This window comes from Apteryx rowi, unplaced genomic scaffold (assembly GCF_003343035.1).
Source record: "Apteryx rowi isolate R43461 unplaced genomic scaffold, aptRow1 scaffold_17, whole genome shotgun sequence".
Classification (NCBI taxonomy): domain Eukaryota; kingdom Metazoa; phylum Chordata; class Aves; order Apterygiformes; family Apterygidae; genus Apteryx; species Apteryx rowi.
Window position 1 is genome coordinate 5,655,938 of NW_020447974.1, and position 11,609 is coordinate 5,667,546.

The 11,609-nt window shown below is 49.8% G+C and overlaps 1 protein-coding gene across 1 annotated transcript in view; it reads left to right on the forward strand.

The window, feature by feature from the left end:
* The first annotated feature begins 226 nt into the window (after positions 1–226).
* Positions 227–11,609, forward strand: part of RHCG (Rh family C glycoprotein) — a 13,488-nt gene continuing 2,105 nt past the window's right edge. Inside the window, exons 1-9 of the mRNA XM_026060692.1 lie at positions 227–472; positions 4,807–4,993; positions 5,560–5,710; positions 7,450–7,597; positions 7,993–8,159; positions 8,881–9,018; positions 9,364–9,500; positions 10,054–10,178; positions 11,052–11,125. Coding sequence (XP_025916477.1) covers positions 262–472; positions 4,807–4,993; positions 5,560–5,710; positions 7,450–7,597; positions 7,993–8,159; positions 8,881–9,018; positions 9,364–9,500; positions 10,054–10,178; positions 11,052–11,125 — 1,338 coding nt within the window. The 5' untranslated portion in view covers positions 227–261. The remainder of the gene's footprint in view (positions 473–4,806; positions 4,994–5,559; positions 5,711–7,449; positions 7,598–7,992; positions 8,160–8,880; positions 9,019–9,363; positions 9,501–10,053; positions 10,179–11,051; positions 11,126–11,609) is intronic.

The window sequence follows — 11,609 nt, forward strand, 5'->3', positions numbered from 1 at the left end:
TTGCAGTCACCCTCAGAGGCAGGGCTCAGAGGTGTTTGGAGTAGCTCAGAGGAAAGGTGCTGGAGACCTGTCCCTCCTCCTGGGGAGGAAGGAGGGTGAGAGCAAGTCTGTTGAACCTCCCGCACTCTGAAACGTGATCCTGCTAGAGGCACCTCCCTGGGCCCCACCTTGCACTCTCATACTTATATATGTCGCCTGCCTTCCGCGGGTGCGGGGGATGCGGGCTCACACGTTCTGCCGGCCCCCCAGGGATCTCTGTGGATGGAGCGGCCGAGGCACCAGGGGATGGCAAAGAACACGTACATGCGCTGGCGCCTCCCGCTTGTCTGCCTCCTCTGGGAGGTGGCCATGATCATCCTTTTTGGGGTCTTTGTGCGCTTTGGTCCTGAAGCTGATGCACACTGGGAGGAAGAGAAGCAAGAGATGAATGTGACCAGTGACATAGAGAATGATTTCTACTTCCGATACCCATGTGAGTATTTGGGAACCCTAGTCTGAGTGTTGGCTGGCCCCATCCCTCAACACTGCATGTATCTGCAAATGCTGCTCCCAGCACCACCCTCCCCACCATCCCAGCCCCAGTTGCAGGGTCCCTCCTGCTGGACCAACCCATCTCTCTGCTATTTGGCTGTGGTCCTTAAGGTCTTCCCAGGACCTTGTTCTTTGCGGGTGAGGGCTGTAATTTGGAGAGGTGCCTGCTAGCTCCGGGGTGGAGCTGGGCTCCTCGACAAGCTCCTGAGACTGCCGTCCCTGCAAGAAGGGGAAGTAAGGGCAGGCCTCAGAAATGGCAGTGAGAGACGGGCTTAGATCTTCCATATTACATGAATGAACACCCCTAGAATGGCTCTCAGCAGAACTCTTGAGGAGAAAGGGAAGGAAGAGCCCTGGGCCATGTTACAGGACTGTGAGTTGCTGTCTGACCTCTGCTACAACAAGCTCAGCATGTATCCACTACCCAGAAAATGGCTTCATTGCCCCACAGCTCTATGTATGGATTTGGGAGAAGGTGAAGGGGAAGTTTTAGAAGGACAAGCCCTTGCCAAGCGCTTCTTTTGTCTTCCCCAGATATATCTGACTTGGGACACAGCCTGTCGGAGGTGATGTCTCCACCTGGAGAATCAGGCTCTTGCCTTGGGGCTGGTCTGAGACTTAGCAAAGAGCAAGAGAAAAGCCTTGTGGCTTCCTGGTGCTCTTGGGGCACTGTCAACAGGGTACTGTGATACCAGTAAATGACGTCTTTTTTCCAGGAATAGGGCTGACGTGTTCTCAGCACCTTTCAAATTTCGGCTTGCTGCCTCCTCCCTTGGCTCTGGATCTGAGCAAGCTTTTCTGTGCATACAGAGGAACGGCTGTCTAAATCCTGTGACATCTTCCTCCCCTTCCTATGTCCTCCCCCTCACTAGTAAATTACCCTTTAGTTACTGCCATTTTGATGCTGGAGATCTCCTGACCTGCCAGGTTCCCAGGGCTCTTCAGTCACTGCATCATATTGCAGTAGGGGTTTTTCAGGTGCTTAAAGCCTTTTTGACCAGGCAGTGTGTTTGGCTGGATTTGATCTCCAGTGTTGGTCATCTTCTTTGTCAACTGTTGGAAACACTCTGCTTCTGTAGGCAATTGTTTCCAAGGAAGCAACAGGCCTGAGTCATGGATCTATTTAAAACATTAAAAACACCATCTAAATCAAAGGAGCTATAGAAACCTGTACCTGCTGAGGATTAGCTATTTCAGAGAAGGATTTGCTTACAAAAACCAGTCGTTCAGTCGTTCAGCTGGCATTCTGGTTAGTCTAAGGCCATGACTCCCCTGAGCTCTTTGTCAAGATCCTGCCCTTTGGACTAACCCCACACAGGTCTGTGTGAAGCAGCAGCGGTGCACAAGTGCTGTTGTCATCGTAATGCTGGGAGGACATCAGGGAGGCGAGTTTTTAGGCCAAGGAGCTTGTAGGAGCTAGCAATGTTATATCTCTCTTATGCTCATAACCCAGCTTTGCTCCACAGCACTAAATATTCTCCCTCAAATGGCTTAACAGATTCACATAATTAAATCAACTTCAGAGCAACTGTTCTCAGTTTAACTTTGAATTCTGTTTCTATTTCAGACCTGAGGAAGGGCTCATGTGCCCAAAAGCAGAGCTGTTTTTTCCCCATTATCTAATCAGAAATACTCTCTTTCTGTCTCTCATTCTCTCTCTCTCTCTCTCTCTCTCTCTCTTTCTCTGCAAAGATGGTCAAATGTGGCAAGATGACAGAGCCCTGGCATTTTGATCTTTGTGTCCATCCAGCTCTGCTTAGAAGAGACTGAGATGGTTAAACACATACGGATCATTTGCCTTAATGTTTCTGTGACTGCAGGATCTGTCTGCAATGGCAAAGATGTTGCAGTGGGAAAGGCATGACAAACTGAAGAGTCCTCCAAGCCCAGAGATGATTAGGAAATCCAAGCAGGAGGAAGCCTGCGTGCAGTTGTATTAGTGGCGCCCATTTCCACGACTGCCAGTTCACCTCCAGTCAGCACTACAATTTCTTTTAGTTTTGAATAACGTGTTGATATTCCATAATGGGTGAATCATCTGCTCTCTAGGGGAAAGAAATGAGATTCTTCGGTACAGGTAGTATTCCCAAAGCCCAAACACTTCTCCTTGATAGCAATGGCAATTGCCTTCCCTCAAAAGCAAGGTCACAAAAACTTTAGGGCTTAGAAGCGCCTGGGCTACTTGTGAGTCACAAAAACATGTTATTCTTCTCAAGGGAAAACAAAAGCAAGGCTTTAGACTGCATGCAGTTTGAGGAAAGACCTGCTCTTCCTTCTGTGTTTGTACAGGGTGTAATACACAATCAGGATCCTCTGTGTTTTTGGAGGATGCACAGTCTGCAACCTTAATTTTGACCTACATATTTCTGCTTTCAGAAGGATTCAGCAGGAGTATATAATGCAAATGGCAGCAGATCATTCTAGCTGTGTATTTTGCTGCTTATCCTTGAGAAGAGAGGTGGTGAAAATAAATACAGCTACAAAGGGAAAGTGTGTGTGATTGCATGGTAAAATCAGAGTTACGAAGACTGGTTCTTAGGACATGCAGAGAAGTGCACTTGAAGTGATCTCTGCTGAACAGTGTCAGCTGCAGGTCTTGTCTCCTTGCTCTTTTGCAAGGAATTTCATAGGGGTGGGGAGCATTTTTAGAAACAAGAAAATTAACCTGTCTCTGCAACTTGGCACTACACTGCTGGAGCCTGTCCAAATGCTTGTCCTTATACAAGTTGCAAGATCTTGGAAAGTACCAATGGACAGAAGCTAAGACTTCTGCAGAGTTACATCTCACCCAAATCCTCATCCAGCCCTCAGTGGAAGCAATGGATACAGTCCCATTGTCCCTGCAGGAGCTGATCCAGGCCTGCTGGGCTCCCTGCACGCTAAAGGGCCAGCACAGGTTAGCGGTAGAGCAGATTCTCAGTTACTAAATTTCTTTGGCTCTGACCTTATACCTTGTACCTGAGGCACACAGTCTTTGCTGGCTATAGAGGCTATAGTGTTCTGTGCACTGCATAATGCAGAAATTGCTGATGTAGCTCTGTATGTGCTTTGTTCACCTCTTCTACAGTGTTGGTTTGCTGGTGGGTGTCTCCTGGCAGGGGAACCCCGTCTCGGGTGTCCTGCTCTTTTCATGGGCAGAGCAGTCTCCAGTGTGAGGGTATGCATGATTTAATTTGTAATTATGCAGCTTTTCAGCTCACTTAATTGCAAAGTGATGCTTATCTGAAAGAAACAATGCAACATTAAAAAGTAAACCAGGTTTATTGCACCAAGAATTTCTCTCAAGAGGCTCACAGTCCCACAGGTACAGTTTCCCCCAGGGAAGGGCATCTCAGGGACAAGAGTTAGCAGGTATGAGCACTCTTGGAAGAACTGGATATCTCTGGTGGGGCTGACTCTTGCTCCAGACTGAAGGGAACAATTAAGCAGTGAAACTCTCAGAAAGTGAGATCCTGGTGTCAGGCATATTTTGCCACTGACTTCAGTGAAGCGAGGGTCTCCACTACAACAGGAGAGGGAGAGCGCGCCTCTGTTCCAGCACTGCTCAGAGCTCATCTTTCCACATGCTACTTCCTATGTCAAAGGGAGACCCCTTAGATCAGTTCAAGGGAACAAGCCAGAAACAGTTGCATAGCTATCACTATAAATTCCAACAGTCACCACTTCTCTCAGCAAGGTTAGCTCTGACAGCTGGAAGAAGCAATGGTTACAAGCACTGTGCTGTGGATTGGCCTGCAGAGGTTGATGGTCAGAAAAATTACAGTTTACTGTTTAATTAAAAAAAAAAAAAAGTAAGTTTCTATTGTTACTATACTCTTCCCTAAATATTTGCTCCAAGCTATCAACAGGGCCAGGATGCTTGGCATGATGGGCCTACTCAAAATGACCATTCATGTGCTTTTAACAAAACCAGGACACTATTCATTTTACTTGCATTTTCTCAGTTTTTGAAAAAACAAGGGAAAAAAACAATTTGAATCGAAAAATATTTTCCTTTGCACACTCCTTTAGACTCTCCAGTCTTCCCTTGCAAACTGCTTTTAGTAAACATTTTTGGCTTTCAAGACTGAATTTTTTAACCAAAAGCCAGTTTCCAAAAGCTGAGCAGTCTTCAGACTTAGAAATGAGGGGGCATGTGAAAAACACACATATTTTTCCCTTGAATTTCTTCCCCACTGTCATTGACATACTTAGTTTCTCTGCACTGCTGAATTCAAACGGCATTTGCGGCCCTACCTTCCCCTGCAGAGCTGATGATTCCTTCCCTTGGCACAGCTTTCCAGGACGTCCATGTGATGATCTTTGTGGGCTTTGGCTTCCTCATGATGTTCCTCAAGCGTTATGGATTCGGAGCTGTGGGTTTCAATTTCCTCCTCGCTGCCTTTGGGATCCAGTGGGCTCTCCTGATGCAAGGCTGGTTCCACTCTTTCAAGACTGGAAAGATCCTCATTGGAGTGGAGAAGTAAGGAGAGACATGGGCTCTGGGGTGCCACCTCTGGGCTGGGCAGTGGGCAAGCTGGGATGGGAGCCAAGCAGCTGGGAGCGCCTGTCCCTGTGTTATATGCAAAAGACAGTCCTGAAACTGTTGTCTTCCTTCCGTGGACCCTAAAGAGCATGTTGCATAAGGAAAGCTCTTTGGCCTGATTTCCCTCCACCAATGCAGCAGAGTGGGGTTCTGCATACCTTCAGCCGCTTTCCACCTTTTACCCCAAAGGTGGCTGCTATTATGGAGGTACTGTTCAATTCGAAATGTGAGATGAGAATCATCTCTTACTCCCCAAGCCAAGCACCAGGGACCCCAGTCCTAAGAACTTACATGATCCTGCATTTTATTGTTCAAATAATTTGGGAGAAAGCACCTTAATTGGACAATATGTCAGGATGTGAGGAAGGTCAGTGGGAAATCCAGGGCTGGCTCCTAATCACCTATTTGTCCTGGGCTGGGATTCTCTAGAGCTGGGGTGGGTAAGGGTGAGTTATGGGATAGTACTTCCTTATTAAACCATAATTTTCCTTTCTCTCTTTCAGTCTGATCAATGCTGATTTCTGTGTGGGCTCTGTGTGCATTGCCTTTGGGGCCATCCTGGGCAAAACTAGCCCCATACAGCTCCTCGTCATGACTTTGTTTCAAGTCACGCTCTTTGCAGTGAATGAGTACATCCTCCTCAACCTGCTTCATGTAAGGCTTTCCTTTAGGCAGCACCAACTTGGTTCTGTTTCTTCCTCCCTGCATGTTTCTTCAAAATGTCTCCCTTTGCTATGGCTCCACCAAGCCATTGCTTTCATAAGCATTTGAAATGCAATAATTTAGGCAGAAAAAGTAAAAGCATTAGAAAGGAGGGGGATGGCAGGAGCCACTCCCCTGTGGTCTGACCCCTCCTTTCCCTGAGAAAGGAGATTTCCCAGGGTTTTACATACAAGCCTGATGAGTCAAGAGCCCTGGGTCCCTCTACTAAGGCTCCCAAGGCAGCCAAGGAGTCTTGACGCAAAGGGCCAGTCATTCTCTTTATGTCTGTCAGAGATTTCCCTCTTGGCTGCTTCCCCTGCTGGAATATGGGCTTTGTAGAAGGAAATCAGATGACAAAGTGGATGGGATGTCTGCTGACAGAGGCAGGGTTCCTGCGGTCTGAGAGAGGATTTGGGGGTCTGGAAAGCAAAGAGGCTCCCAGAAGACCTGAGCACACGTGGGAGCCAACCTGGCATGAGCGAAATGATGGCGAAGCCTTGGAAGAAATAGAGCTTTATTTATTTCTAACTGCCAGTCGGAATTTCATTTTCCTGGTGTGAGGGATGAAAACACACTTGTAGAACCAGAGAGAAAGTAGGAGGTGAAGCTGAGAGCCTGAGCAATGGGGACCCTGGAGTAACTCTCACACTGGGGAAAAGGAACTCTTGGGGAGCCACTAGCCTGGTAGTTTGAAACATGAGGCTGGGATCCTTCGCCGATGCTTATCAGCAGTGATGTGAAAAGGGGAATTCTCGTCTGACAGCCTGATGATTATCTTGACTGTGTGCCTTTGAAATACCCTCTGTGATTCCCTCCAGCCTCATTACATCATGTAAATGAGTCCAGACAGCAGCCATGCACAGAGGTTCGGCTCTTGCTGTCTTGTGTGGCTGCTTCTTACCCCATCTCTGTAGGTGATGCTTCTGACACCAGCTCTGGGCAAATGCAGCTAACGAGAGAAAACTGCAGCAGCTGCAGGAGTCCTGAGGCAGATAGAAAAGTAGAAAAGTAATGCAACCACAACCACAAATGTTTGAGGCAATAAGGCAGAGGAGGAGAGGAGGACAAAGATTTGGAGAGAGGTTATTGGTGTGCTTTATCAAAGATGGCCTAGTGCCACCATACTGAGCCCATTCCCCACTGCCAGAGCACTCAGGGACAGCAAGGACTCTTGATTCAATCCCTCGCAAGCCAGCAGGAAGTCTGCATTCACAACAAGCACCACCAGTGTTCAAGGGGAAGTGCTTCAGGAACTAGATCTTACTCCTGTCTGTTTCTGCTTGTAATACTTGTGGCTTTTTAATATTTGTATAAGAATCCTGAGGTGAAAGGGATAAACTATTCTGTATTTAATGCTCAGTCCTGCGCCTATTTCATCTGCTGGTGATGGAAGAAGGTTAATCCTGGTTTGTTTTAAGGATATTGTTGCAACCCACTTGTCATTGGGACAGGTCAGAAATTCTCTTCTGCCTTGATGCCTTCCAAGGAGGAGCTGAGAGGAATGGCATGGCCATACACAGGACCAAAAGAGCAGAATAAACAGCAGGACTGGAGCATTTTTGTCCCTCTCTCCCCATGACCAAGTGCAGGCTGGAAATTGGGCAGACAAGCTGGGCATGATGCAAACCAGATCTCTTTTCCAGAATAAGTGGAGATTCCAGAAGGGAACTTCTGTTTTTCCATGGCTGTAGGTTAAAGATGCAGGTGGCTCCATGACCATTCACACCTTTGGGGCCTACTTTGGCCTGACCGTGACACGCATCCTGTACAGACCCAACCTGGAGCAGAGTAAGGACAAGCAGGGCTCTGTGTACCACTCTGACCTCTTCGCTATGATCGGTGAGTCAACCTCAGCCTCAGTGGAGTTGGTATTTGTGTACTGCTCAGCTACAGTGAGCTGGTCCCTCCTATGTCTCTGGGGAAACCGGACTGAAACTAGGGCCTGGTACTGAGGAACACTATATCCCACTTTTTGGCAATTCAGAGCTACCCAGCGCCCTTCATCAGGGCTTGGGTTGAGATGGTGCCTGGGAAAACAAGTAAGCGTTTTGGTTTCCCTCCTCTGCCAGCATCTCCTGATGCTGTGGGGGGAACAGTGCTGGGGCAGCAAGACTCGTGAACCCATGGATTTAACTTCTCTGTGCAAAGAAAGATCTTCCTTTTAGGGATTTTTCAATCCCTGTATTCTTTCTTTTCCCTTTCTGTTCTTTGTCCCCACCTCACCATCGCATCAGGTACCCTGTATCTGTGGATGTACTGGCCAAGTTTTAACTCAGCCATTTCTGAACATGGGGATGCCCAGCACCGAGCTGCCATTAACACGTACTGCTCACTGGCTGCTTGTGTCCTCACTACAATGGCCTTCTCCAGCATGCTGCAGAAGAAAGGCAAGCTTGACATGGTAAGCTGGGAGCAAAGAGCCTTGTGCTGCCCAGAGGACTTGTCACTAGGTTGATCAAGGGACCAGAAAGGGATTGACACTTTTAATTTGCTGAAAAGGTACTGCATTTCAGGGCATGATGGTGCAAGCAGCCCCCAGCCAGAAAACCAGAGGCTATTCGAAATAAGCAGGCAGGTAGCGAATCCTGTGGTGCTCAAGGCATGCAGGGGAAAGAACTGGGTGATGCTCTGCACATGGTGGACCTAAGGCACAGCAGGGCCATACACACATCAACGTGCTGTGCCAAGAAAGCTTCTGATGGGCATGTTGCAGAGCTGTGTTTGGCAGCATTCTCCAGCAAGCCAAGCAGGGCCTGTGCGGCAGCTTGTAAGCAATCAGGGGGCTGACTTGTACATGTTATGTGTGTGGGTGCACAACTGTGTGACAGCAGAGCCTGCGTGACACACGGGTGAGACAATTTCCATCTCATCACAACTCCCCACCCAGATTTGTGGATGCAAGGAGTGTGTGTGGTATGGGGAGTGGGAGTCTATGTGCTGCTGTGCTGCAACAGAGGCTGCCTGTTCTTCTTCTTTTGTTTTTCTCCAGCAAGCAGGAAAATGGGCCCTGATATTTCCTCTGGAAGTATTTTCAGAGCTGATTCTCCTGCTTTACCATCTGCACCATCCCTGAGCAATTGGGATCTCTCTGAGATAATAAGACAAGACGGTTACTTCTGCAGGTTCACATCCAGAATGCAACACTGGCTGGCGGCGTGGCTGTGGGCACAAGTGCGGAGATGATGCTGACTCCATATGGCTCCCTCATTGTTGGGTTCATCTGTGGCATCGTGTCCACAGTGGGGTATGTCTACCTCACGGTGAGTGCTGTGTGGGGGATTGCAGCCCTGGTCCTGCTAAGGAGACCAGGAATGGATTCATTTCCCTTTGATGGTTCCTGCTTTCCACTGTCCCTTATGGAGACGCATTTGACTCCATTTACTGCCTCAAAATTCTCAGGAAGGCCCCAATAGGAGACTGTTTGGAGGATGTTTTCATTTCACCTTAAGCTTGGCTCAGTCATTGTCTGCAAGCCTTTAGTTCTTGAATGGAACCCATAATATCACTCTTCCTTCCCTGCTGATCCCAGTGCTCCATGGAAGGAACTAATTCCTTTCCAGACTGTGCTCATGTTCGTGATCTCTCTCTACTTCCCTTCCCCTCAGCCTGTTTTGGAGTCCAAGTTGCACATCCAGGACACATGTGGCATCCACAACCTCCATGGCATGCCAGGCCTTATTGGGGGCATTGTGGGAGCCATCACTGCAGCTGCAGCCACAGAGGATGTGTATGGAAAGGAAGGGTAAGACAGCTTGAGACTCTTCCATAACAATAGATTTTACCTGGGGCTCCTTGGGCTGGAAGATAGCATCAATTAATAGCTTTTGCTTTGTGTCCAGAACTGTCCCTTTCTCCCCTCAAGAACATGCAGTGGACTTGCTAATTTGGGCTTGCTGAATTGTGAGAGACTAATCTCTTGCAGCTGACACTTCTCTGGTGTCTTCAAAAGATGAGCCATAATCCCAATCCTTGGCATTGTTCTGGGGCACAATGGATGGGAGAAAGGTTCCTCTTTCTATCTCTGCATTGTTTTGAGGGTCAGGTAAAGGCTGAAGGTCTGAAATGTTTACATTTTGGGCTGCTCCTCCTAGTTAAAGCTTCATGTGTGGGGGGGGGTAGAGGAGGAGGAAGTGAGCAGTGTTTTCTGCCATTGCGACATTCTTCTAGTTCTCTGCAGAAGAGGGAGCTCTGAGTGAGCAGGGCACACACTTCTCCAGCCTGACTCAGCATAGCTTTCCTCCATCTGGGGAAGGTCTCCTGCCGGAAGCAATCCCCATCATTTCTGTCCTCTGCAGGTTTATCAAGGCCTTTGACTTCACTGGCAGCTACAAGACCTGGTCACCCAGTGTCCAAGGAGGTTTCCAGGCAGCTGGCATTGTTGTATCTTTGGTCATGGCTTTCGCTGGGGGGGCCCTTGTGGGTAAGCAGGAGGGGAGCATGGAGAGAGGAGGGTTGAGTTCAGCCTGTGGCTGAATTGGGCATTCATGTGCTCCTCCCTTTGACCGGATGGATCCTTCCTACTTACGCTGTGAGGGCTGCACCCTCCTGGCAGAAACAGCAACCCCAAGCTTGCTCACATCACTTGTGATAACCTGCAGATAGGACTGTCCCAAAGCCCACAGGGGTAGAGGGAACTAGGCAGCAAAGGGGGACTTTTGAATCCCAGGAAACTCGCATGGGTTTAGAGAAAAGGCGGATTAGTGGGGGTCAGATCACAGCCTTGGTTTCTGCTTGCAGGGAGATGGGGTTGGAGCTTGCGTTAGTCCAGTACTAAGCAACGTGATAGCACTCGTTTTGTTCCCTTTGCTGTCTGGACTGGTGGACTCTGGCCATCTTCTCCCATCCAACATGTCATTGCTGCCGCTTTGTGGGCAGCTGGAGCATGGCAGAAACCCTCTCTTGCCTCCTTCCCACCTTCCCGATCAGGACGGCCTCTTCTGGGATAGCTCAGGGTTGTGAGCAAGCAGCAGGTCTCTGTTTAGGGCCCACTCACCCGCTGTCAGTAGTCGCATGGAGTTCATGGCTAATAGGAGAGGAAACACCTACTCCCCCACACAGTCGTCCTCCTGGTACTGCATGATGCAGACGTGCTCCTTTGAGAGTCCCCCTGCTAGAACAAGATGGAGAAATTGGACCCGTCTGGCTGGCAGGGAGAGGAGACCAGGGAAGGCCCCAAGCAAAGGGTCCTGGATACTAATTCAGGGTCACTTCCTTACAACGGGGAGGGAGCCCTGCCCCACACCCCCGGGGGGCTTATGCCCCCCTGCCTCACGGCCTGCTTTGGTGCTTCCAGGAGGCATCCTGAAGCTGCCGATCTGGGGCGATCCCGCAGACGAGACCTGCTTTGAGGATGACATCTACTGGGAGGTGAGCCATGGGGATAAGGGACCCTCCCGGTCCCGGGGACAAAGCGGGACCAGGCGTTTGGGGTTGTGGTTGGCGGGGCTGAGGCAAAGGGCTTGGAGTCAGGGCTGGTGGGGCTGAGGTGGGGGATGGGGTTGGAATCAGTGGGGCTCCAGTGGGGGAGTGGGTTGGGGTGGGTTCAGCGGAGGCGGGGGTGTGGGTCAGAATCGGTGGGGCTGAGGTGGGGGTGTGGGGTTGGGTTGGTGGCACTGAGACAGGGGTGTGGGTCAGAATTGGTGGGGTGGAGGCGGGGGTGAGGGTCAGAATTGGTGGGGCGGAGGTGTGGGTCAGGGTTGGCAGGGTGGAGGCAGGGGTGTGGGTCTGAATCGGTGGGGCTGAGGTGGAGGTGTGGGCCGGGGTCGGTGGTCCTGAGGCAGGGATGTGGGTCGGGGTCGGTGGGGCGGAGGCGGGGGTGTGGGTCAGAATCGGTGGGGTGGAGGCGGGGGTG